General features: G+C 40.8%; 2 protein-coding genes across 20 annotated transcripts in view; one reads left to right on the forward strand and one right to left on the reverse strand.

Moving 5' to 3' along the window:
• Window positions 1–2,600, reverse strand: part of DST (dystonin) — a 301,653-nt gene extending 299,053 nt beyond the window's left edge. For 6 of the 13 annotated variants that reach the window (XM_035543008.1, XM_035542998.2, XM_035542994.2 and 3 more), the window contains exons 1-2: window positions 2,130–2,559; window positions 1,824–1,885 (exon numbers count right to left, since the gene is read on the reverse strand). In XM_035543008.1, coding sequence (XP_035398901.1) covers window positions 1,824–1,885; window positions 2,130–2,310 — 243 coding nt within the window. In that variant the 5' untranslated portion in view covers window positions 2,311–2,559. Of the gene's footprint in view, window positions 1–1,823; window positions 1,886–2,129 lie in introns of all 13 variants that reach the window. The other 7 variants (XM_050709733.1, XM_035543004.2, XM_035542995.2 and 4 more) reach the window with 6 other exon arrangements.
• Window positions 513–26,917, forward strand: BEND6 (BEN domain containing 6). 7 transcript variants are annotated; one of them, XM_035543015.2, is made up of 12 exons: window positions 2,653–2,817; window positions 4,786–4,958; window positions 5,085–5,276; window positions 7,108–7,261; window positions 15,103–15,331; window positions 15,427–15,572; window positions 16,079–16,177; window positions 16,512–16,689; window positions 18,013–18,230; window positions 19,469–19,661; window positions 21,469–21,607; window positions 24,314–26,917. In XM_035543015.2, exons 5-12 carry the CDS (start codon window positions 15,136–15,138, stop codon window positions 24,579–24,581), a joined length of 1,437 nt encoding a protein of 478 aa, XP_035398908.1. In that variant the 5' UTR covers window positions 2,653–2,817; window positions 4,786–4,958; window positions 5,085–5,276; window positions 7,108–7,261; window positions 15,103–15,135; the 3' UTR covers window positions 24,582–26,917. The 7 variants fall into 7 exon arrangements, with proteins under 7 accessions (XP_035398907.1, XP_035398904.1, XP_035398910.1 ...); XM_035543014.2 differs by lacking the exons at window positions 2,653–2,817; window positions 7,108–7,261 and adding an exon at window positions 513–1,389; XM_035543012.2 differs by lacking the exon at window positions 7,108–7,261.

Here is a 26,917-nt window from a genome sequence, read left to right on the forward strand (position 1 = left end):
GGCAAAGCCCACATTTTCATGTATCGTGCTTTGCTTTCATTAACATCCTATTGGAGTTGGAAGCGCATAATATTTTGTGCTGATATAGAACGAGAATGTCAAATTCTGTTTCAAATAATGTTGCCAATATTTTCATGAGAGCATGCCTGTAATTTGTTATTAATCAATTCAATCAGATTCATTAAAATAAGGTTTTACTTGAAAAAAAACAACTGGAAAATGAAAATTTAATGATGTCAAATGAGTCATCGTTTTCTCTTAAGAATAAAAAGCTTATGATCAGATAATGATTGGGAAAACAGCTCCACCACTTACTTAAACGGGCAGCTTAGACCATTAGCAGTGGCGCTACTCTGTTTAAAGATAATGTAGAAAATTATGAAGGAATCCAATAGTTCTTTTTGGTCTGTATGGTCTAGTATGGTTCAGTAAATGGAAATATCTAGGAAATATTTTGAATGCGTCTGCTTTTTATTGCGTGATAGACAAGTAACCGCACACTGGATTACTAAAAATGAATTAGTCACTTTGCAAACTTCCCTTTTAAGAGTCAGCATTCAGGACCGCACATATCTCAAAACAGAGCAACGCATCAACCTTAATCTCTGTCCAGGCTCAATGGCAAAATAATCTTACATGGAAGCCATGTACTTCATATTGGAAGTACTGAACCATGAAGAAATTTCTTGACTTCTGGAAGGTCATGTTTGTTAGCTTGCTTTACTGCAGCACTAATCGTTCAGTCATAAAATCAACAGAAACAGACTTCTCAGGGTTTAAAGACATGAGGCCTCTCCAATGACTACGCTCCCTGCATCATCTTGCTGCAATAACGCGTACATATTTCGAAACAGTTAGGAGTTCCAACCGATTTCCAATAGAAACTACATCACAAAAAAGTACCACATGCACGGTTTTGAAAACATTACTCATAATCAGGTAATTTTCTCACCCACAACTGGGTAAGGAAAAATGCAAATAATTTAAAACAAAAGATCATTTTAGTGCAAAACTCTCTAAATGCTTCCAGGATTGCAGTCAGCAGCATGAAGACATGCCTTAAATGAATAGCAGGAAGCCAGGCAGGAGAAATATCTAGGCAGGAGCTCTACAGAGCAGCATGGAAGCAGAGTAGGGGCTAAGACAAATATTATTTTCCATGTTTTCCCAGCAATTACGCTCCTCATTCAGAACCACTTAGGAGGTGGCTGGGTTTTGTGTTGCTCTTCTACCTCTGGTATGCAAGACCTTTGACTCCCCTGACCTCTGAGGCCAGAGTTGTGCAATGAGGTGTCTGCCAAGTGATCTGGGGCTCTGGATCCCTCCAGGATCTCCCGCAGCAGCACTCGAGTGAGGCGGGCAACTTTCCTTCCTGACAGAGACACGCAGGTGAGGGCTGAGGGCAAAGCAAACGCGAGCTCTGCAGCTGCACAAGGTACCAGCTCTGCACATCCTTGCAATGTGGTCAGGAACGAGGCTCGGGGATGCTTTTTGGGTTCTTTGCGGTGAGGTGAGGAAAGGGGCTGGGGGGTGCTTTTTGGGCGGAGGTAGGTCTGGCACGTAGAGCGAGCGTAGCTCCTCTGGAAGTGGCCGATTGCTTTGGAAATAGCACGGATCAGCAGGCCGGCCGGGATGGTGCAAGTGAAGAGCTCGCGTTTGGTGGCGTGGAGCGTTTTATTTGAGACGCAGACATGAAATAAAAACCAAAAGATGAGGGCATTGTGTCGCTCGTGCAAAACGAAAAGCGTGCTACGCGGTTTAAAAATAACACAGAACACACGACGATAACGGTAAGTACTCGGGTAAAAAGAACAACTTCTGACCTTGAAATTGCGTGCTAAATAAATTACCTCAGAGCGAAAGTGATGGGTTCTCATGACAGCATCTGGAAGGGAAGCAGAAAGAGGGGGCTGCACCCGGCTGCACCTCGGGCTGGCCCCGGGCTACGCCGCCGCCGCCGCGCCGCCGGGCTCGGGCTCCCCCCGGGGTTTTATTCATATTTAATTCCCCGGCACGAAGTTGAGCACAAAGTTGCGCTGTAGTGGAGACACCGGGGGGGGTTCCCGGCCCCCTCGCTCCCCTCCCGGCAGCCGGGGCCCCCCTGTCAGCCCCCCTCCCCGGCCCCTCACCTCGGCTCCTGGAGCGCCCCGAGAAGACGGATTTGATGGGGTGCCTCCCCTTTTGCAGCCGGCGGTGCCAGCAGCAGAAGAACACAATGGTAGCGATGGTCCCCAGCAGGAGCAGGAGCAAGAAGAGGGCGCACTGGATGCTGTAGGGTCTCAGCAGCACCAGGAAAGCGGCGGCGATCATGGCTCAGGCGTGCGGCTGCCCCTGTGCGAGCGAGGCGCTGCGGCGAGCCGCGGGGGGCCGGGCAGCGTCTCCCTCCGGCAGCGGAGCGGGCATCGCCGCCGGCAGCCGGGCGGGAGGAGGAGGAGGAGGATGAGGAGGAGGAGATGGAGGAGGAGGACGAGGAGGAGGAGGAGGGGCCCGAAATTCGGGCCGTGACTCAGCAGCCGACCGTTGCGGCGGGGTTCCCCCTGCGCGGCTCCGCGCAGCGGGCGCGGCGGGATGGGCGCCCGCGGGTACCGGCGGGGCGGGGCGGACGGCCCCCGCCGCGCAGCGCCGCATGGCAGCCGGCAGCAGCAGGAGGAGGAGGAAGAGGAGGAGGAGGAGGGTGCCTGCAGGGAGGGAGGAGGAGGAGGAGGAAGGGGGCACTTCGCAGCCCCGCCGGCGCGGCTGGGACTCGGGGCCGGGGCCGGCCGCTGACATCACGCGCTGGAGCCGCTGCAGAGGGAGGCGGAAAATGGCCGCGGCGAGGTACCGGGGGGGGGGGGGGGGCGGCTTCACACCAGCTTGGTTTCACCTCGGCTTCGCCCCGGCTTCAGCCCGGCCCTCGGTGGGGAGAGGGGAGCCCCCGGCCCTCCTCCGTGAGGGGAAGGAGCCGCCACGAACAGGTGATGGCGTGCTGAGGGCTGCCTGTGCCGGGTTTCCCCGCGGGCTGGCTGCGAGGTGCCCCCTGGTGAGGCGCTGGGGTCTCTGGATATCCCTCTGCTTGGGGCTGGGGTTTCGGCAGCAGGCCCCTCGGTGTCCCCCTAACCCCCCTCCTTCCCCGGGGGAACCCCCCGAGTCGTCCCCCCTTGCCCCCGTCGGCTTTCGGAAGAAGACGGGGTCCCCCTCGTCGCGCTGCTCCCTGAAAAAAAAATGAAAAAAAATAAAATTTTTACACGCTGAAAGCGTCTCCGGGGAATGTTCTGCACTACGACGGTGCAAATAATAATAATAATAAAAAAAAGTTAGGATTGATTTGTGGCAAAATCCATGCACCTTTCGTGCCTCTTGGATGGGAGCGCGGGAGGAACGGATCTGAAGCTCGACAGAAATAATAAAAATCTCTGTGTAAACATTGGAATGACATTGGGATGTTTCTGCTTTATAGGATGGCTGTAAAACATACATGGAAGCATATGGGATAACATTGGGATGTTTCTGCTTTATAGGACATCCATAAAACATGTATGGAAGCATATATCAGAATTTAAATTGCGAAATACGCAAGCAGGAAGGACAGGGAGAGAGGGATGCGCATCTGTGGTAGCTTAAATAAGAATGGGAAATGAATGATCTGTGTATTGCTAAATTTCACTTATCGCTGAAGGAATATCACTGACTCGTTACCCTTAATGTCAGGGAAAGACTTTTTGGGGGGCAGATTCCCTTGATACCAGCTCTGGTGGCTACTTTAAGAAAGAAACAAAACAGCCTTGTTTTTAGGTCTGCAATGTTTTATTCCAGGAATCTTGTCCCATTTTATAGCATATATCGACATATTGAGACGAAACAGTCTGTCATCTGACTTGGTAGCATGGGAAGTTGCTATATGGCAGCTTTTGATTTAAAGCTTTCCTTCACTACCCAGGAGCTGACAAATGCTGTGAGGTTGTGTTTTGTCATGTGATGCGATACTGAAATCTCCTAATACCGCAGTACACTGCAGTAAAATGGTTTTAATGCAGATTACCTGGAGATTATTAAACCGCTTCGTGTCACCTCGCTGTAACATGAAGTGAATCAGAGTGATCTTCCCAGCAACACGGAGCCTTGCTGCAGTGTTTCACTGCAGTCTATTGCAGGGACAAGAAACTTTTCAGCACCTTTCGCTCTGCACCGAATTATATTATTTCGTAAGGGGGTATTCCAGGAAACATAGCATAGAGGTGGCTGCATAGTAAACTGCAGAGAACTCGGGGAATTTTCTGCAGAATTCACGTTTTCTATGCAGTTATCCAAGAACAACGTTTAGACTAATGACAGATCTCTAATTAGTCACCCTGCTTGTTTAAGGTTTACAGCTTTTCCTTTCTGAGACTTAAGGCGCACTGGTGTCCGGAGGATAAAATTTTGCCAAAAGGCTATGATAAATTACTTGACAACAGCTTAATTTTTTTCAGATTCTGAAGAGAATACAGTTTAGTACAAGAAATGCTGACGTGTGATTTTTTCAGAGAGCCACTGCTCTAGGCTTCTGAGTCAACAATCTCTTGCATATGAAACTGCTGCTATGGTTTTCTTTATGCTCATTGCTACTCTTTTTTTTATAAATGCTGTGGGTATGGGCAGTGTGGTTAAAATGTTACTTCAATGGTGAATACAGTTTAAGTAGATTAAGTGATTTCATGTTAAAAATAAGCAAACAGTATGCAGCTAGCTTATTCCAAATAGTAATAAAGAGAAATTACAGTAAGTTTTATATGTACGGTGTTTTTTTTAATATAAGCTTCTTTATAGAATGTTTTTCAGGGAACTTTTTATAAATCTTAAGAATGAGAAACAGAGAAGAGAAAAGGAATGAAGAGAAAAGGTGAATAGAAAGCCATCAGCTCTCAGCTGAGATTTGACCTCAGAAGGAGAATCCCGGAGGTGAATAGGAAGCTATTTCGGAGAAGAGGAAGTGAAAGAAGGTAACCAAATATTTAAGACTATCTGTGTCAAGAATATGTGGTGAGGAAAGGCAGGTCAGAAAAGAGATCTGAGTTGTTGAGAGTCTGAAGGGGTCTTACAAACTTTGACCCTGAAATCTTTTGCAGAGATGCGAGAAGATGGGAGGTAGCATCCTGTGGACGCCTGTTTTGATAGGGCTCATGGAGCAGCTGAGCAGCCACAAAGTCACGAGCACAGCTGCAGTTTGCAGCAGGCAGCTTGGAAGAAACCTTTCATATGAGCAGCACTGAGGGAGGAAGCAGCGATACGTGCTTGGGCAGCAGAGGCTCCACAAAGAGGTGACCCACAAACATTTGCAGTGAAAGGGGACAGGGCAGTACAGGAGGATGTTCCTCAGGTTGCAGTTGCTCCTCAGTGCAGCTTCTTACCTTATTTTACAAAGTTGTGTAAAGCAGGGGAGCAACAACCTGTACATCAAAGTTCTCCAGTATAATGGAAAAGTTGAACAGGGAACGTGATGCAGCAACAGCAGCCTTCCTGCAGGAAAACAAGTCAGTGTTGACCTAAAATATTCTCTCACTCATGATAGCCTCTTCTGACTTAGCAGTCTTGCTAAGGCTGAAGGCAGGGATATTTTCTTCTCCCACCCTTGCCCGGTATGCAGAATTGCAATGCAATCTATGGACTAGTACATATTCCTCAATAATTTACATAAGGTTCAGCAGCTCTTAGAAAGAAACTAAAAATCATAGCTGAGTACAATGGGTTAGGCTGAAAGGAGAAAAAAAAATGAAAAAGAAAATATCAGAGCATTTTGAATGGAGAACCCACATCAACAAAGATCTGACCTCCTGCAATGTGAGCTGTGGAGTTCAAGGGCACTCAACAACTCTGAGAAGGCACCTCTCTGCTCCTGCAGGTTCAGGCTGTGTGGACCTCATTTTACAATTACAAGACTCCCTGTATCAGTGAGCCAAAGGAAAGTCGCATGTTAGATCTGGTGGTATGGACCTAAGAATAGGAGTTTATACAAGATACAATTTTGGAAGAGTAGCAAAAAAGTAAAAATTTTATCTGAGTAAGTAAGTGAAAGAGTGAGATCGTTTCCTTTCACCGGTATGTAGATGTGCTTTAAAGACTGTGTTTCTACTACTTAATTATAATTAAGTAAAATATTCTGCTTAAATGACTACTTAACTGGTTAGAAGGATTCTGTAATCATGTAATACTTCTTAACAAAATATTTAGTTTTTTCCTAATCAAGCAGGAACCTAGAAGCAACCTAAGTAAATAAAGAAAGTACTGTAGTGTCTGGGTGTTAGCAACTTAATTCAAAGACGTAATTGACATTTCCTCTCAATATTGTAGTTCTCGGGTCACATACTGTCCTTAGTGTGCTGTCTGTCAGTTTTAGTATGATGTTTGAGAATATGTTGTGGGAGTTTCTGGTGGGTGATTAAATCTTATAAAATACATTGTTCATCAACAATCTCTAGCTTGATTTAAGCATCAGGTTTCAAAAATCTGTTACATGAAATGATATGTTCTAAGGTCATCAAGGGTATTGCAAATATTTGTTCTGCCAAACAGGTTAAATTGTTTGCTCCATGCAGTGCTTCATATATTTGGATGGCACATCAGTTAATTCTTGCAATATCCTCGAAAGTTAGGTAAATACGTATTATTGCTTCAAATCCTTTGAAAAGAGAAACTAAACTGCAAAGGTTATATGGTCCACACAAGACCAAGCTGTTTGATTCAAGTGCTGCAGATTAGACCCCAGACATGACTGGAAAATTTTGCAGTTTTAGGTGTTTCAGGTGACGATGGAAAACCAAATACCTTTCTCCTTTATATATGCTGAGATAATTGTTCTTCTTTTGTAGGTTCATTAGCTCACACAATATTTTGATTCCCTCTGTTTATTGGACTGAATGTAAATCACGTGGTGTAGGAGCCATGCAGTTGTGAACTCACAGCATAGAGCATTGCTGGAAAAATGCTGGCAGGAATTCTCTGGGCATAAATTGACTTTGCAGACAGACAAGCTGATCTTGAGCCTAGATGGAAATATACTGCTAAAGCTCCTATGGCTTTTCTTTTTTTATTACAGCAGTGGTTTGCCCCTTTGTCCTTGGTTAAAATTTGTTCTCTGTTCATTTTTGGCAGTGTCTAATGTAGCAGTTGTCAATCTGAATATGGCCTTGCATCCCAGAGGGAATTGCACTTCATTAGTATTATGTATATAATTGGAAGTTGCTTAAGGATTTCTTCAGACCAATATACAGTATTGGTCTTTCAGCTGTTGCCTTAATTTCTAAAGGTAGGTTGAACTGGGAATGCCAAAACGACGTTTAATTTTACAGGAGGGGAAAAAATAGGTATAAGAAGGTCTGAGGTTTTTATCCTCGCAGGGAAAATACCTCCCCATAAATTCTCCTAAGTGCATTCAGAACTAATCTTGGTTGCAGCAATATTCCCTGGAGTAAGAGGACAACATATATGTCTCTTGTTCTAGCTCATGACCTTTAATAGCAATAAGGATTTATTTTTTTAACAGGAGATTATCAAGTTCATTCCCTCCTACCAGTACGTAGCAAAACCAGAGGGAGTGAGTAAGAGCTTTGGAGTAAAACAGCAACTATTTTGAGTATTATCAGGCGTGACTTCTAATCTATCATCAATCGCCTATGACAGCCAATAAAGATGTATGAGTAGAGATAGTTAAGATGCCACTGGATTATTAAATACTGACCCAAGATCAGGCTTGGAATTTCTAGATGTTTTTTCACTTCTGTGCCCTTATAGTTGAAGGGAGAATGCCATTGATAGTAATGCTTTGGGGCAGCACGGTTTATCAAAAGATACAAGATAGCTTATGCCACCAAAAAAGTGAGATGCCTCCTCTTACAAACTCTCACACTGGATTACCAGTGGGTTTCTTTGAACAAATCCAATTTGAAACTGCATTAGTTGCATATGAAAAGTACTTCTGATATTTTTTTCAGCCTTTTACACATCTCTTAAGAATACATTAAGAAAATAGTATTTGCCTGCTTGGTTGTTACACGGAGCAAGTGCACAATTTTTGCACCTCAGCACAGATCTGCGTGTGGTCAGACTTCCCCTGATGACATCGGCTTCCTGTAAATGTATTTAGACAAAATAAGTAAATGCATTGCTCCTCTTTAACCTTCATCATTTGGGAGCTGTTAAGATGCATTGTGTTGAATTACCCAAGCCAAATCACAACGAGAAAGGCCAGCTGTTGAACTCTATAGATCCGTGCTGATTTGTTTCTCCTCCCAGACTAATTACTACATCTAAGAGTTTGGATATATTAACTTGCATGGAGAGAGCTTTCACGCGACTACTCAAATTCCAGTAGCTTAGGTATCTCCTCCAGTTCAATAAATAGACTATTTTTGGTTGGTCTGTATATGAGTACATTTTGTTGTGCGTGGTGTTTGTGAACAAGCAAGTGAAAGTGGGTATTAGTTTTCCATCTGTCAGCTGTCTAATAAAAGATACTAATCCATGATGGAGAATTAAGGCAACTTCCTGCATCTTATTTGGCATCTTGCTGTCTTTATGTGGATCTTTCATGGATGGGGAGATTCAGTTCAAGAAGCAGCTACAGGCATGTGAGGTATCTGAGCTCCTGTTTAAACTTGGCTCAATCAGTGAATCCCAGAGCATAATTCTTTTCCCTAAATTTTTACATTTAATGCCATTTGAGATACCTGGAGTTAGTAACCATCCTCATGAGCCTGGCCCTATGTGAGGAATGTGCCGATAAGAAGGGGCATTCAGAGGACAGGCATAACAATTTGTGATCCCTTAGCACCATACATTTATTTTTAGGCAACTGACTTGGGCCTTAGAGCATCTGAAATGAGCTGAATTGCCGTCCATATGGCTTTGATTGTATTCGCTAGGGTCTTGACTCTTCTGACTGATGGAGGTGCTCTGCGCTGAGGCATCTACAAAGGGATGGCAGTTGTGATGAGAGACCTATGGGAGATTTGCACAGCTGGAGTAGCTGCTGAAGGCCAAGCAGAACAGCACATGACACTGGCACTAGACACCTATGTTTAGGCAGCCAAATTGATCCCTAAATATCCACAGATTACAATGAAAACTTAGATACCCAGTGCACCCGTAACTACACACGTCAGCAACTGAATCCTGTCCTAAAAGCCCAATAATGATCTCAGGTTGCTATCTTGAAATTTAATAAAATCAACACCATGTTTCAGTGTTAGCTGAGGAAATTATTAGTTAGAACTAAAGTTAGGTATTCCTAGAGATATTAAATATATCTGTTCACTGAATTTATTATTCTTCCTTTACTGTCACTCAGTATTACACAACAAAAGTACATGATTTGGTGTGGAAATTAGAGCATTTCCAATCAATTTCTACAAACTTGTAATTTAAGCCACAGTCCTGTGAAGATCTTTGGCATATTTGGGCATTGATATTATTTTATAGAACTTCTAGGTTGCTAAAGCTCACAGCATGAAGGACACTACTGTGAAAAATAATAATTGCTTCATGAATTCTGTGGGCCAAACCCGTGGATTTTAGCATCTGGGACAAGATATGGGCCAAATTCTGCATGTAACTGTGTGGATTGCAAGTGCTGATGCGGCTTTGAAGTCAATTAGACAAGCTATGTAAATAAGGCCAGAAGATGTTGCTGAACTATGAATACCATCACTTCTTAGAAAAGTATCTGAGGTTATTCCTTGGCTTGTTTTACAAGGGTAATGATCTATAGGCAGGAAGTGAGCTGTTAGTACTAAGAATCATGTAGTTTTATCCTTCCTGTTAGTGGAAGACAAGTGGGGTCATTTCCGTACACTTACAAACTTGAAAGCTACGGCAGTGTTCCTATAGATGCTCCCCAAGATTTCTAGCTCAATTTGGAACAGAGTAATATTGATGACAAGAAAAGTAGACGTGTGTGGTGCCAGGAGTTGGACTCGATGATCCTTATGGGTCCCTTCCAACTCGGGATGTTCTATGATTCTGATGATTCTATGATCTGTACTCTGTATTTGTGCTTTTAAGTCATACTTTCCCCTGAAATGACCAAGATACCACAGTTGAAATATTTTGAGCAATAAAAACACTTCTGCATTTTTCTGACGCTGTCTGATTCTACTGAAATCTTCCATTGGTTTCAGGGGAATAAGACCAGAACCTCCAAAAGGGCATATAACGTATTTAAATAAGGTAATATTTTCCATCATAAATTTGTAACGGAGAACCAGGAATTCTGACACGTTAGTGTAACCCAAGAGTTTTGCACCAGCATTGTGTTTAATGTCCTAGCAAGTTCAGCATGAAATGAAGTAATCAAAGTAACTCAAACCAAATTTAATACTGCTACTAATCGTGCTGAAGTAAAATAAATAATTTTGCATGATGGATGATTTTCTAGTCCAGTAAAGAGTTGTGCTGTTCTTTTTTTTTTATTCCCTAAGAAAAACTGGGATTGTTAAAGGGTGAACTTAGAGGGTAGACAATATAAAATGTCAGAACTTTATTATGGAACCGTGTTTGCACAGTTGTGGTACAGTTCCTTGTTTTGCTAAAATTAGTGGCAAAGCTTTTATTTTAAGCTACAGCAGAATCAGAGCCATTGAGTAGGCCTACAATCTCATGGTGTAAATTTGTAATACTTTACACTGCATTTACTGAAAGGAAAGAGAAATAATGATCTCAGCATGCCATCTGCCAACTCTCAAACTGAATGGAACAGACTATGTCAGTCAAAGGGTGAGATATGTCTTTAAATGACTCTTGTGGGTATTTTTGTTGTTGTTCTGGCTTTTTGGGTTGCTTAGCAATAATATCCTGTGTGCAAATTTGTAGCATCTGTGCCGAATGTGAGATATTAACATGTTTGTAAAAATTAAGTCCAATTAATGTTTCATCTGCAGAGCTCTAAAATTAAATGGCTTCTTCCTTTTTCTTTTTCCTTCTACAAATTACTTGGTTTTAGAAAAAGTGAAGTCAGATTTACGTCTTAGAACAGTGATAAATCAGAAGTTGGTATTTCAGTACTTCTCAGATAAGTAGCTGGCGTTTTCAACTGGAGAATACAGCAGAATTAGGCAACTTAAACATAAGTGGCTTTCAAAGGTCATGTAATTCTATCTCTGTGGTTAGCAGCGCAGTGCACTGGGTGAACAATTGTCTGTGAACGATTATGTATCTTCCAATTAAACCGCTGAACAAAGCGCTCAGTGTCAAATCTTACTCGATGACTTGTAGAACTGTGTAAGAAGGATTTAAGAGAGAACCAGATACACTTCAGCAGACTTCATTCTTCATCCTCGTAGCTCCATATATCAGGAGTTCTACCAGAATCTATCCTGCAGCTTCAAAAGTAGAAAAAGCTAATATAGGAGGGGTTGGACCCAACCAGCTTCTGTAAGGAGACATAGCATGGTCACTGAATGGTCAGCGGAGAGGAATGGGCTCCCACAGACAGTAAGTCATCTGCTCTCTGAGATGTGTCTTAGGGCGAGATGAATCACCTCTCTTTCTGCAGTGACAGAAGAGAGCCAAGCATGGCTAGACAACCTCTCATTTTCAAGGTAGTAAAAGTTCAGTAAGATTAATCCCACTCCACAGATTTTTTTGATTTTTTTTCCGTGGCGATACAGTATATATTGCTTTTGGTCTGTTTTGGCAAAGAACGTGTTTTAGAGGGAGGCATCTGCAGCAGTCCTTACCCAGGGAAGGTTCACATTGACTCCAATGAGAGGACAGGGTGAGAAAACACTGCCGGACTTCTCCAGTAAGTGATGTATTTTACTGTTCCTTTCCTTCATTAGAGACATTTGTTCTACCTTTCCATTCCCTTTAATCACAGGCTGGAGATGATGCCAGCAGACTGTTAGATATTATCCCTAGGGCCCATGAGTTGTCACAATAAATTCTGGGAGAAGACATAGTTTGATCAATGTATATTGAGGCAGCTGAAGCCATGGCTTCATCACAGAAAAATACTAACAACCAACTATTGTTCTCTGCTCCTTCTATTTGGCAATATAGTAGCTTTGTTATTTTATGTGTCAGGTAAGCAGTTGAGCTGATGCCCAGCAGGGCCGCAGCAGAGGAGAGAAGGCCTGGCCAGCCTGTTGCTCCCCACATCTGCTCTCCTACTGTAGCCTCTCCAAATGCAGCAAGAACAACAGGTCTGAGCAGAAGCCTCATAAAGGTGCTGGGAAGTTTTCTGACTCCTTTCAGGAGCTACAGGGATGGATCAGTCCCATCCCTCTTCCCATGACTCTGTGAAATCCATTCCTAGTTTCTCTCAGCATCGTATGTAGCTTATATTTTAACTTGGCAGCTGTTAAGACTTCTAGTGAAATCAGTTTAGCTGTTTACTAGTACACCCTCCCACCACAGGCAAGAATCTTGACAGCTCAGAAGAGCTTTATAGATCATGTAGACAAACCGCTGAGCTCTGAGTCCTGCAATGACCGTGGTAAAACTTCTCCCTAGCTTTGACTAGTGGGCTGGATTTGTCAGCTCTTCCTGTTTGTCTTGCCATCATGCCCTGGAGCTCTGTTCATGGATCCAGATGCTTGAGGGCCATGCATACCTCTTTCTTTTCCCCCACCTTGGATAGCTTGTCTGGTGTAAAGACTGACAGGGATTTTACTGGCCATGTGCCTCACGGTGTCTACCAGCCACCCCATGCTGCTGTTGTGGGCTCTGAACATCCGGAAGTGGACATATCCATTGACCCTAAGCTGTATAACATACATAAGTCCAATACCTCCTGAAAACTGTTAGACTTCCTACCAACGTGCTCAGTAGTCAGTGTGTGTGTGAATAGCTCCAGGGCTTTGGGGGAATCATCACTGGTCTTCCATGCTCTGAATCCCTTGTGTGTTTGGTGCTTATCTGACTGACTTGGTAACCAGCACATACACAGACCACAAACAACAGAGGGTGTTGGGCTGAGTACAAAATGAGGGACACCATACAGACACAGCCTGTTGAAGGACAGCAGGGAAATGTTAAAAAATACAGGTTAGCAGATTAACATCAGCTGTTAATCTTAGCACATTGGCAGCACTAACTTTGTTACAACTCTGTTAGTATTATGTGGGCTTCTAGGAGAGCAGTGAAGTAGCTCAGGACTGTCAAGGGCCAAACAGGAAAGCTCAAAGTGTTTCATTTGAAAATTGAAGAGCTGGGTAATGGGGATTGTTGTGCCAGGTTGATCAGGGGTAAAAGTCTATCAGCTGAGTCTGCCCTGTGATTCTAGAAGTCAACATCTTCATGCTGGATAAGCAGTTTGAGACAGAAGGAAAAATACTGATGTTCAATGTGATTGCATATATGGGTTGTTTTAAATCCGGAATATTGTTGTTTGAACAAACATGCCATTTCGTTTTGGATCTTACCTATTGAAGTCAGTGCTGGAACTTCTCTTCCTTTGGCTCCTGCTGCGTCTGTGCATTTATTCATTTGAATGATTCCTTTCTGTGGGGCGAGGATCCACCCAGCATGGATAAGTGGCAGAATTAGGCCTCCAGTGATTCATGCTAAGCATAGATATTCAGGCTGTCTCCCCTCCAGTATTTACATGGGATGGATTTTTTCTTTAAAGAAAATTAATGTGAATTCCTGCAAACAGTCTCCTTTTTTAGCAGTTCAGTACTTAACAATCCTACCACAATCGTACTCAACACATTCTGCAGAAAAGCAAGATTTAATATTCTCCTTTTTAGTGGCAATTTCTTATGCTGCTTACCTCATTGTATCAGTAAACATGCTGACGAGCACAGTTGTCTTGTGCAAATTAACAAGTTCACCTCTGTGAAAAGCCAGCTTTTTGGAGGCTTAGCACAGACATGGTGAATAGTGGTAAGCTGGGCTTCTACAGATGAATTGACATTGCTTCCTTCAGCACTGCAGCCAGATTTTCTCACTTTGACATAACAGCCCCATGTAATTCTCCTCTCCTAGCTCCGAGTTACCTTTTTGACAGCCTCTGCATGAGGCACTAGATTTGCTTCCGACTGATTGAGGCCAAGTAAATCACAAATCCCACTGTCACATCTGGGAATTCATGAGTTTGATGCTCTATAAAATTAGTTCACCCCTATGAACTGACAGGCCAAATAATATGTTTGTTGGAAAGAAGGCCAAGGCTTGACAAAATCCGTTTTTCTATTTATTGGTTTTATCCATTTTAAGAATTTTCAAGTAGCAAATATCTTCTCCGAGTATAATGGAAGCACTTATACGAACTGATTACATGTTCAGTAGCGTTTAATAACGTATATTAAGTTTCACACTTCTGTGTAAAGCATATCAGCTTAATTAGAAAAATAAAACATACAGTATTACTTGTTTCCTTCTCCCTGTGTACAATTTCATTGCTTTAAAAAGTCTTAAAGTGGTCCTTTGCTGCTTTACAATATTGTTTCACATAAGCAAAGGCTTTATCTGTGTATTTGGGTCTGGGTTTTCTTTGTTGCTGTTACTCTTCATGAAGCAGCCCAGCTCACTTCCAGTCCTCAGCCTGTCATTTCTTCTGTACATCAAGTTTTCCACTGCCAGAATGTGTCATCCCTCATCCAGTCAGTTGTCCTGGGTTGTTCTGGGCTGTTTTTTATGGGGCCGCAATTGTAGATCTCAGTGCCCGCAGGATGATTAATACAGTCCTGGAAGTCACGCATCTCTTTTAATAGCACATAGAGTGAGTGCTTTCCCTCATTCTGGGTGAAGTTTTTATCATACCTGTATCTCTTAGTCTGAGGCTAAGGGTTCACTGGCTCTGAAAACTTGTGGGGGCAAATGTGGTAATAGAGATCATGGGCAGGAGATGGATTAGACATGGTAGTATTATGGAAATAATTGTTCCGTGAGTAAAAGATGTTTTCTCTGCATTTTTTGGGAGATAATTATTTTACTTATGTTAATGTATTGAGCAGACCATCTCCCATCTTTCAGGGAAGATAAAACATGCCGCTTGGCTAGCTTTCACTTCCTTATCCAAGATATTTTCATACAAGATAAGTATCAAAATCCAGGAATAAGTGGGTTTGGGGAGGCTTTTTAACGTATTCTTCTAACACTCCTGTGGGATGACACAGTAACAGCTGTTTTTCCTATGATGTCCTGCAGGTTGTGTCTGTGTGACAAGAAAACCATTTAACAATGAAAAAATTCACACTGTTTGATTTTGTAAATGACAACTCGCTCCAAATTGGAGAGACTTCGTGGATTCAGGATCTTCCCAGTGATGACAGTGAACTGGAAAGACTTCTGAAACGAAATGAGCACGTGCTAGTAAACTGGCCTGTGGGAGAAAGAAAGACAGAAAAGCACCTAGTAAAAGTTGTGTACATGAGTGGTAAGTGCTATTTGAGTGATAGGAGATTTTAACCTAGTTGTAAAGTATTGCTACATTATTTTCTGTGCTTTGGCCTTTTTTTAACTTTGCTTCAGATGACCCCCAAGAGTTGGTGGAAATGATGCAAAAGATATTACAAGCAGATGAAATTACAAAAATACAAGTCGTTGGAAAAGGCAAGAGGAAGAGAATAGAAATGATATTCTCAGAAAGTGAAGATAGTGACCTGGATAAAGAACAGGTGAGTTTCTGCCTTTGTGTGCCTGAAATTGGTATGCTCGTCATGTAATGAAATAGACGGTAAATATTGATTCTTCATAGTATAATGCACTAAATGCCAATAGTATAATGCACTAAATGCCAATAGTAATGGTAGGAATAAAGGCAGTCTTCATGTGATACCTCAGCATGATAACCTGTCAGATTAATCAGGCCAATAGATTTTCTTTTTTGCTTTTCAACAAGAAAAGTTTTATTCAAGTCTCCGGGTGCTGCATTTTCTCCCAGGGGATGGATGTCTGACGTAAGAAAAGTAGGGACCAGGTTTTGCATTGTCCTGAGATCTACAGTGACAAAATATGGGAAAAGAAAGCACATATTATTAACTTTTTGTTGGGATTTATTTTTCCGTAAATACTGTCAATGTTACATGCAGAGTGAATAGAAGTTTATAGTATGCCTTGAGATACTACAATGAAAGTCTCCATACAAATGCAAAGATGCTATTTATTACACTCTTGTTTACAGGAGAAGATGATGAAGCATATAAAAAGAAAGAAATCATTTCAGGCATCTGCCCCTGCCAACATCCTCAGTCAACTTGAAACATCTTTAATTAACAAACAGGTAAACATCTCATCTTCAGCAGTTTTAATCTATTAAGCAAAAGCAAACGGAAATGTTTTAGTAAAGTTAATGGTTCTAAAACCATGTTAGAAAATTGGTGAATAGAGAACATAGAAGTACATAACAGTTATGTATTGCTTTGACATTTCATTTTGAATTTTAATAGGAATGGTAATATCTATGTTCAGTAACAGTTATGATTACAATGCACCAAGTCTGTTTATACATTCTGAGTACAAATGGAATATTCTGTTTTAGGTAGATATTTTAATGGTAGGTTTAATGCTTTATTTTTGTTGTTGTTGCTGTAGATAGCACGTTCTGTTTCTTTCAGAGAGAACCATATTCAGGAAGCAACTTTCTGTACAGTGAAAGTAGCAGTGATGATGAAGAGCCTTTATTTCAACTATCCAAGGTAGAACTGTGTGCCAAAATAAAAAGTCTCAAGAGGAAGCTGACAGACACCATGAGAGAAAACTGCCGCCTGAGGCAGTCCCTGGTAATGCTTCAAGGTAAAGTCAGGGGAAATTTTTTGATGAAGAGGAAAGCCTGAAGGTCATGAAAAGCTTGATTTATAGGAGGCTATTTGGGTGGGAATTATGGATGCTCAAGCTCCTGACATGATCAAGGCCTACCATTATCACCACAGTCTTTGATACGTAGCAACATTCAATTCCAGCAGCACTTAGAAAAAACTGCCCTGTGTGGAGGCCATGCAATTATAGAGTTAGAAATGGAAAAATGTAACTCCTGTCAGTTGTTGCCAAGAGGACCTTTCTGTGTGCCATGTATAGCCATCATCTAAGCTCAAATACTCCACTGACCACTCCAACTATCATTTATTAAGGAATTTTTATTGGTCTCCTGAGATTTTCTTTATTCTGGAATGATATCATTTCAAATTACATTGGTAATTCCTCTGAGTTCATTCTAGGTACAAAAAATTGTGTCCTAACTCCCAGAGTTGAGCCATTTTGTCTTTTTATAAATGAACCCTTAATCACTTGGTGATCATATCTGAAGCACCTATTACTTGTTCCTGTCCCTTACTCTAGGACAGCAAAGACAGACTCTGAAGTTTCAAACCGTTAGTGGGTGAATAAAGTTTAAAGCGGGCTTTCTGCTTCCCGTGTCACTGAATTATAGCATCCTTAGACTGCCTAATATCTCTCTTCTTTTTTTATTTGTCATACAATTTTCTAAGTGCTTATCAGTTTCATTGCCCACCTGACTCTGTTGCATGTTATTCACCTTGACTTGAATCATTCCTCTCCACTTTTCTGAATATTAAGTATTTTATCAACATCTGACAACTTTCCTTTCATATTTATACCATTTCCTTTGCATCTTAAACAGTTATGTTAGTCTTTTACAATCTTAAAATAATTCTTAATAATAATTACAGTGATTCTGTATCTTGCTGATTCTTTATCCCTTGCATCCTTTTTGCTTTGCTGAATTGATTCTTCTTAATTAACTAAATAAAAGTTTCTATTTAAAAATAAATATTATTCAGAGAAAGGGCTACTTAAAATCTATTTTCTATAGAATATAAGAGGGAAAAATGTCTACACGACTCCTTTGAAACAAGCAAGCAAATATTAGGTATAACGTTTTGTAGCCTATATTCAGTAGCTTTACAGACTTGTAGAGATTGTAAACAAAAAGGGAAAAAAAATATCAAGCTTAGTGCCCTGATGGAAATAAACTAATGATTCCTCTCAGCCTTGCAGAGAACAGGTCAATCATATTCTAAAAGCAGAGGCCAGATATTCATGGGTGGGGGCTGAAAGCTTTAATTACTATTTTACCCATCACTTTCCATTTGATTTCAGTGTTGCCACAGGCAGTCACCCATTTTGAGGAACTGGTAGGAATGGCTGAAGCACTGCTCAAAGGGGGAGTGACAACATCTACATCTAGTCTTCATTCACATGCTGTTTGGAAAGCGTCTAACAGCTCTCTAGCAGATACATATGCAGCTATGCATAGTAACTCCAGCTCACCAATAACTTTGAATGGAGAAGATGAGGAACAACAGACTGAAAAACAGGTCAGTTAAAAAATAATTTCAGGCATAAAAAATAAGTCTCAATATAGTACAAACTTTACTGTTACAGTATAACAAAAATAAGCATCAGTAACAGTCATTTTATCATGATCCAGGTGATGACATAACTAATGAGTTCCTTTTGTACAGAAGGCTCTTTCCAAGAGAAACATTAGGCTTAATTCAGCATGCTGGTACACTCTCAAACTGATTTCAGTGGCTTTGCACATATGTGGATTCATGAGTTAAATACTGAGATCCTGGGGTAACTTCCACACTAATGTTTTGGATTCCAAAAGGGAACAGTAGTATTTCAGAGGTAATCTAAGAAAAATGCTAGCAATCTGTTTAAACTGTTAATAAGCAAATGGAGAATCATATGTTTCTGTTCTTGTTCCCGAAGCTGGCCAGCAGTTAAGCAGAAATACATATATACATAGTTTCTGAATGAAGATGTTCCCTTGTTCTCCATAATTATAACAGAGCATAACTGAGAAATCCGAGGCCAGAGGCTGTACAGGAAAAATATAAAGACCCAGTCAAAAGAATAGTTATTGGGGTCTCAGAAAACCGAAGTATTCTATTAAGAATTATCAAGATATGATGCTTTGACTAGATATTGCAATACACAAAATCTGACCTAACCAAAGAAATATAAAGACCAGTCTTTCTAAGCAACCAAGCGTTACCTTGGTAGGGGTGACTCAAAATTGCACATTAGAAGAGTTCAAATACTTTGGATGTAGAACTGTAGTGTGCAGAAATCACTCTCAAAGCCTAGGACCAGATGTCACGGTTCTTAGGGCATGTCTGCTCAGAGGCAGAAATATTAGTTTAGGCATATTGCCGTGCTCCTGAGGCTATACAAATTCCAGGACAGAACTGGACCACATCCAGCCTGCGTGGAGTGCAAGCAGGATTTAGGTATGTCTGAAAATGGCCTGTCTCTACTAGTGAGTAATAAGGACTGCTTGGTGAAGTGTTTGCTAGTGTGAATAGGGGTCCTTAGCCTGCTCCACGCTGCCTTCTGAAAAATAAATAAAAATCAATATGTGTGTACAGTTCCAAACAATGAATGGTATGCAAGTTTAAAAATTGATCTCAAGTGCACAGCTGCAGGGATTGCTTCTGAAATTGTGTGAAAGAAAGAAAATACACTTTAAAAATATTTCAGAGATAATACTATATAATATTTCTAGTGAACTGCAAAAGTTATGTCTATGACCAATTTTGTTTTCCAGTTCAAGATCGAAAAGTGGCAGATTGCACTTTGTAACAAGAGCAAACCTCAAAAGTTTATAAATGACTTGATGCAAGCACTTTACACACATGAGTACATGGCTACGCACAGCCTGACAGGTGCAAAATCCTCCTCTTCAAAGGATAAAGCAGCGAAACCAGCTATGAATCAGAATGAAGTTCAGGAAATCATAGGTGATAACTTATTAACATTACTCAATATGGCACTGATTTGACAGAGGGCTTTCTCTGAGGGAGGGGCACTAATACTTAACAGCTGGTCTACTCAGGTTGTGTTCTGTTTTATATTTTCTTCTTCGTCTCCATGTTTGTTTTTTAACCCATCGGTTACAAATCCTGACAGTGAAATACTAAGTTCTAGTATTTCTGTTGTGTGAGTTTTGTGTTTTAAGTGACCATTCAGGAACAGTAATATAACTTTTTAGATTTTGAAGAGCTAATCTGCAGTGATCAAACGTGGAGCATGGTGATAACATAAGGAGGGAAGGCAGAGAGGACACACTTGGATCAAATTTAAAACAATGTTTGCTATATTCTGAAGTTATCGAACGTTATAAATTTTGACATTTTAAATAGTGCTTGGGGCAAAATGAGACACTAAGTATAGGAGACAGGAACAGTGATGAAAGAAGCAAACAAAATTTGTTTTATGCTGAGGTTTAAGGCAGAAGATGTTTGGTGAATAGGAAAGAATCGTCTCAAATGTAAGTAGCAGCCTTAAAGAAAACTGGTTTGTGAACACACGAAGCCTGACTTTTATTGGATTCACACCCGTAGCTTAATACCTTAACAACATAGCTCAAACTCCTGTACCAGAATCTCTCCCCCGTGGTAATTCCCTTGGACTACCCCAGTTCTCTGTTTCCTTCCCAACTTGGTTTTAGTTCATGAACCTTCATCTAGTTTTGTTGAAGTTAACCAGCTATCAGTAGGGTTATCAATATCAAGTTATCAATAGGGTATTGATGTTACAGTTGTGTAAACCTCTTTTTCGTAAGAACCTACCCAGAGAAAAAGTCCCAAAGGCAAAATAAAAAAAAGAAAGAGTGTGTAAGATGGTGAAAATATTGAGGAGTTAAGATGAGACAATTTCAGAACGTAGTATGAGAAGAATGAAAAAGATTTATTGGGATGAGAAGATCTACTAGTGACTTTTCTAAAGGTGGATTCTGGGGAAGGGTCTAAGCAAAACTGAGGAGAGAAACAGAGAATATAGTCAGACCATTGAATACAGCATGCTGCAAGAGAGTTCAGTGAAAAAGGGGAGCTTAATAGAGAAGTCAAAGAAATTTGTTAGGTTCCCCTAACAAATTCCCCTAATGAGAACCCTCCTGAATTCAAACAGGAAAGTGTCAACATTATAGGGGAGAAGAAGAAAAACAAGGAATGTCTGGGAATTCTAGGACTGTAGAAAAAGACTTAGCTGATGAGATTAGTTAAAGAAGATGGAAACCGTAAAACTTCAAAACTAAATGAAAGGAAAAAAAATCAAGGGAAGCGAGGGTAATGGAGGAGAGCAGAAATTTCATTCCTGATGTTAAATCCTGTTAACATTGCATTCAAAAAATTTAACCATGCAGCTAGAGGAAAAACAGAAGGGAAATTTTAGGGGAAGGAGACGTTATCTGCAAATGCAAAATTAATGAACAAAGCCTGTAAGATTCAGAAGCATGAGAACTCACATGGATATGAACAGGTTTCTCTGATCAAAAACAGAACAACGGAGAAGATAAACACACTTACTGCAGGAGTCTCTCCTGGAGTTCTCTTTGAGTATGCCAAGAACAGGCATAACATACAGAAGGCAGAGAAAAAAGCAAGGGCTGACAAAATTAATGAAGTAGTGAGTAAAGACAGAAAAGTAATGAGCTGAAGCAGAAGTAGCTGGAAATTTCAAAGATGCGATGAGTGCATTTTAGATCATGCCTCTGTGGTCTCCCTGATGTGGAGGCCTCATATATGTCATCTCTTTGTTTTGCAGGCATCACAAAACAGTTGTTTCCAAACACAGATGATGCTTTAATTAGGCGAATGATGGGACAAAAACTGAACAATTGCACCAAGAAGCCAATTTTAGGCAAAGATCTTAACTCAGGTGCTTTTCAGAAGCATGGCTTTTGGTAAGTCTTAAAATATATATACAAAAGTTGTAGCCTGCAATGTGGAATTCTATATGCTACCTGGTAATAACAAAAACTGAAAGCATTCTTAAAATTATGAAGATGCATGTTCACGTATGCATTGCCAAATAAGTAAGTATTTTCATAGCCTTGTACAAAGAGTACGTGATAAAGAAGCAGTGCAGCTTGGCATTACAGCACAAAAAAAAGTTTTTCATTCTGTGCAAAGAAGCACAGGGCTAGTAAGTTACGGGAGGAGAAGACAGAAGTAAATGTGTGGGTTTACTATGATCAGTATGTCCGTTTCAGATTTGACATTATCTACTTTTTTTACTATTTTCTGTAGTCTCTCCAGAGACCAGGTAATTCCATTTTCTTGTCAGCTGTTGTGCCTCAATTAACCCACAAGTAAAGATAAAGAAAGTCATACCTCTTTACTTCATACTGATAAAACTACTGTAGGAGAGCTAGATTAGCATTCTTTTACCAACAGAAGAGTCTAAATTATTGGGGTAAGGAATTATTAAATAACGTCTCTCTTGTTATGGGCATGCTTCACCTTGCAAACAAGACTAGTCTAAAACTGCTCAATTTATCCTTCACTGTCAGGGAGGTCAGCTATTAGCATAGTACTGTTTCCATGTATATGAAACATACATAAAATAATTGGAGTTCGAAGGGACCTCTGGAGATTTTTTCAGTCAAACCGCTGCTCCTCAATGCAGGGTTGCCTAGGACAGGTTGTTAGGAGCTGTCTGCAGTTGGGCTTTGAATATATGCCCAAGGTGCTCCACCACCACTCTGGGCAACCTCTGCCAGTGCTCAGTCACCCCTCACAGTGAAAAACTGTTCAGACAGAACCTCCTCTGATTCAGTTTGTGGCTGTTGCCTCTTGTTCTGTCACTGGGCACCACTGAGAAGAGGCTCCATCTTCTTTACACCCTCCCATCAGATACAGAGAGAGCTCAGGGTGATCCTGTCCATCTAGGCTGAGCAATCCCAGCTCTCTCAGTCTCTCCTTGTACTAGAGATGCTCCAGCCCCTTAAGCATATATTCACTAGTTTAAAAACTTCATACTGAAATATGATGGTGCACATCTTAAGCCTCTACAGAGAAGAATATCCTGTATATGTTATATTGTGTATATATAATTCCATGTGTGTATGTGTATGTATGGTGTGTATATATACAACAGAGTGTAGAGAGTTCTTCTGGGAATGCTGGGAAGAACAGAAAAAGAGAAGAAAATCAGTGAGACATCAGGGAGAACAGATTTGTTCTTTCTTAGACTTTCCATGCCAAAGTAATATATTACTTTTTCCTAGTTTAGTTATAACATCTGTTTCAAATATATACTGTACTGTAATACACTGCATAACAAAACACAAGATATTTGACTGTTACAAACACCATCGTTTGATAAGTAGCAGTGCTTCACTATTAGAATTCCTCTCTAAGCCACCTGGAAGTACTCCATGGACTTGAATTACTACTATGGTCTTTTTTTTTGGAATTACTACTATGGTCTATGAATTACTACTTGAGAAATACTCGGATCGTATCTATAGGAAGAATCTACACACACAGGTTTTCTTATCTGGAAACAATAAACAAATGCACCAGCCTGGCTAGAATAAGTTTAGTGTGTTAATGTTTTTCTTCTAGACCTTACAAAACAAAGGCCCTCTGCATTTGTAACATACAGTGTGCATTGATTCACTGTAGTACTTTTCCCTGTCCTTGACACGGGTGGTAAAAATAACAGCATAGAAAGACAGCCTTGGTCTTCTCTGATAATATTGAATGTTAAATATATTATATATACAATCTTTTTCCTCATCAGATGAATCCATGACTTTTGCTAATTCCTGAGTCTCATGCTGCACAGGCACAGTATTCCTGTAGTCCTGGCAGGAGGATCTTGAGCTAGCACAAATACAGTTCTGGGTTGCTGTTCCATACTGCCTGAAGACCTTTCAGCTTAAACGTAGTATCTTAAAATAGAAATGTCTTTGTCTGTCATTGATACGTGCTTCTGTAAAATTCAGCCCAACATCCACTGAAACCAATGTGAATATTGTTTGCACAGTCTCTCTTGAATGGACTTTTATTAGAATGCATTTATAATAGATTAGTTTCATACGTGTTCAGAATTTCCTCACTGTAAAAGCATTTAAACACTGTAAGTAATCATCCCCAAGGTAATGGTGGCGTTTCCTTTAACTCAGATGACACAGGTTTCCTCTGCAAGAAAATTAGGAAAATTTAAAAGTGCTTCACAATGTCACAGTTCCACCTTTGGTTCACCTCAAGAAAAAAATCCTGTTGTGCAGGACCTTAGTAACAACTTTTTTAATTTAACAAACTTTTTTAACTTTAAGTTAATAACAAATCGATTATAAACTATCGAAACCTGGTGATGCGGCAGTTACGATCTCTGTTGTGGCTTCACCTCTTCTACCTTTCCCCGGAACACAGGTATGATTCAAGAGAAGGAATTAGGATTAAAATCCGAGACAGACAAATCATCGTTTCAGATTCATTAGGCTGAGGTGAAACAAGGAAAAAGGGAATGTGTAAATGAAGCTAACTGGTTAACTAACTAAGCAGAGTTTATACTCTGCTGCTCAGAAACTAAGAACAGTCAGTAGTCATTGCACGTTCAATGTTAACATCGCAAGCTTAGTTGTAAACTGTCTCAACAGTGGTTCAACAGCTGCTCCTCAGGGCATCATCCCTTCAGCTGTTCCTCCCCGCACCCAAGACCAGCAGGATGATGATTCACCAGCTGCTACTGCACAAATTCAGCAAAGCCACAGCCGTCTGACTCCACCACCTCCCAGCACACAAGGTCAGCAGGAGTGTTCCAAATCCTCTTCTTCTAAGGTGGAGTCTCATCTCTCCAGCAGCTCACCAGCGCCCTCTGCCAACCAGGGTTGCAGACAGGACCTCAGGAATTCAGATAAGGAGTAACAGGATGTGCTTCGTACCAGTTCTTCGATGGAGACGAAGGAGTAGTACAAAATTAAAATGAAATAATATTTATGGGGCCTAGCAACAGTGAACAGAGGTACTGCAAGAAGAATAGAAGCCTGGGAACCTTTTTCTCAAATGAGTGAAAATCCCACAGCATAGAAAAAAATGAAGGCATATTAATATCTTTGTCTTTAAGATATTACTAAATATATGCATGTTATACTGTATGTCAGAAAATATAAACTTGATCCAAAGAATACAAGAAGAGTTCCCCTTAGTTAGAAAAACACTATATTATTTAAAGTAACACCAAAAGAATTTATAAGAGGAACCTTAATTCCCTTGCTTTCACCTTGACAGCTGATGGCAAACTGCTTTACCCGTTAGAGAAAGCTATTGCATACTAATACAAAAGAGCTACAGAGATATAAAAACAGCAGAAAAAAAAACCTAATGAATGAAAACTACGACCAGCACAGGGTTGGAAAACACAGGGCCACGTGAACAGAGAAGTAGTAGTACAATAGGTATTTAAGGATGCTGTTAACTTAAAAAGAAGAAAATGTTTTCAGGGCAGTGAAACTGTGCCTCCCAAGATGTCTGCAAGAAAGAAGCAGCTCCTTTTTAACCTCCGGAAGGTGGAAAGACGATGAAAAAAGGCACGTTCCTTCTTAGCTCAGGGAAGAGTCCTCCAGGATAGCCTGTGGAGGCCATGGCTTCTCTCCCAGACCTTTTGCTGCTACTCTGGTTTGGCAGCTGTCGCTCTCTTCCCTGAACATCAGGTCCTGAGGTTAAGGGTGACAGATCCCTCCAGTCAAGGGATGGAGGATTATCTCTTGGAAGCAACTAGTAAGGGACAGAGGTGCCAGCTCCTGCTCCCTCTGTTTAGATTTTGGTATGCTGCGGTTTGGTTAGACAGTGGGTGGTTGGGCAGAGCATTCCTCGTGGGGTTGGTACCAGAAATCCCCCAGCAGCTGGGCAATTTCTCTTGAGCTCTCTGACACCACTTGTTCCAGGGGCACAACTGGAAGTCATGCACCCTGTAATTGCCTGTGGAGGAGGAGTGGTACTTTTTTCCTCCTTGTTGACTGATTCCAGTTTTACAGTGTCCTGTTAGCATGGGAAGGAGAGAACATTCGGATTATAGCTTTCACGCTTGAGGATATTTCTCCCAGAACAGAGAGTACTAACAGTTAAATCTATTTCGTACTTGGCAAACAAGCAACTAATGAATCAAGATGGAGGGAAAAAAAAAACAACTTGATTTGAGGAGGATTTCTAGAATTAGAAATAGGGTAAATGCCAGTAAAAAAAAATCTGAAGACAAGTTTTGCAGCTGAATACTTCTGAAGGGAAGTGCTGCAAACTACCTTTATTAGAATAATGCACTAATCAAATGCACTGTAGAGAAGACTTCTGGATGGGATGGGGTATGACTGAAGAGATCTGCTAGCCTTTTTCATCTCTCATGTCCATCAGTTCCTTGTAGATAGGATTAAGATGAAAGCAGGTATGACAATATGATGTAAGTTCTATCTCACGTTATTAACTATCATCCATAAAATGTAACAGGAGGATGTTTGCTATTATGTATATTTTGTATATGTACCTGTATGTACAGCATATAAGGATGTATATAGTTAATCATATTTTTGAAGCAACTTTCTATCAAATAAAATGAAATATTACTATCTCTTAGTTTGTTTTGTTTTTAACCAAAGGGTAAAGAGGGAGCAAGCTGCTAAGAGTCGGTTCCTATCTCTCCTTCAAAGTATGTGACTGATGCCCCACCACACACAACAAGATAAATACCTTTTTACAAGTACATGGGTAACAGAAATGCTATAGCTAGTGCAGTGTGACTGAAAAGGAAGTATGAATGTTCTTCCAAAATGATGCAGACAAACTTGGAGAAGACAAAATTGAACACCTAATAATTACAGATTAGAAACTACAGAAGTAAGAGAATGGGAGAGAGAGCAGAACGGTCTAATGCTGCTTCTCCCAAATTTTGCAGTAAAATCAAAATTGGTGATGTGTCATAGTGTAAAATTTTTCTGATATGTGTGATAGAGGACGCATCTGCATCAGAGAAGGCTGACAGCTAGTGCAGAAAAGCGTAATAGCTATATAACTGCACAGCATATAGAGACTACGGGAGATTCAGTACTGAAAACAAAGCAATACTAAAGCCAATCATTTGAACAATTTGCTTTTATTGCTGCATTTTAGATTGAATTTGAAGATTACAACAGCAAAGAATTTGGATATTGTTATGAACTGCTCATTAAAAACACCTGCTGTCTAAGGAGGGAAGATACTAAGATATATGA

Source organism: Cygnus atratus, chromosome 3, assembly GCF_013377495.2.
Source record: "Cygnus atratus isolate AKBS03 ecotype Queensland, Australia chromosome 3, CAtr_DNAZoo_HiC_assembly, whole genome shotgun sequence".
Lineage (NCBI taxonomy): Eukaryota > Metazoa > Chordata > Aves > Anseriformes > Anatidae > Cygnus > Cygnus atratus.

What these genes read in the sequence shown, in the direction of transcription:
- BEND6 (XM_035543014.2), top strand. Translation starts at nt 15,136, where the DNA reads ATGAAAAAATTCACACTGTTTGATTTTGTAAATGACAACTCGCTCCAA. An exon ending in CATCTTTAATTAACAAACAG is followed by an intron (nt 16,178 to 16,511) that starts GTAAACATCTCA and finishes TGTTTCTTTCAG; the next exon opens with AGAGAACCATATTCAGGAAG. An exon ending in GTCCCTGGTAATGCTTCAAG is followed by an intron (nt 16,690 to 18,012) that starts GTAAAGTCAGGG and finishes ATTTGATTTCAG; the next exon opens with TGTTGCCACAGGCAGTCACC.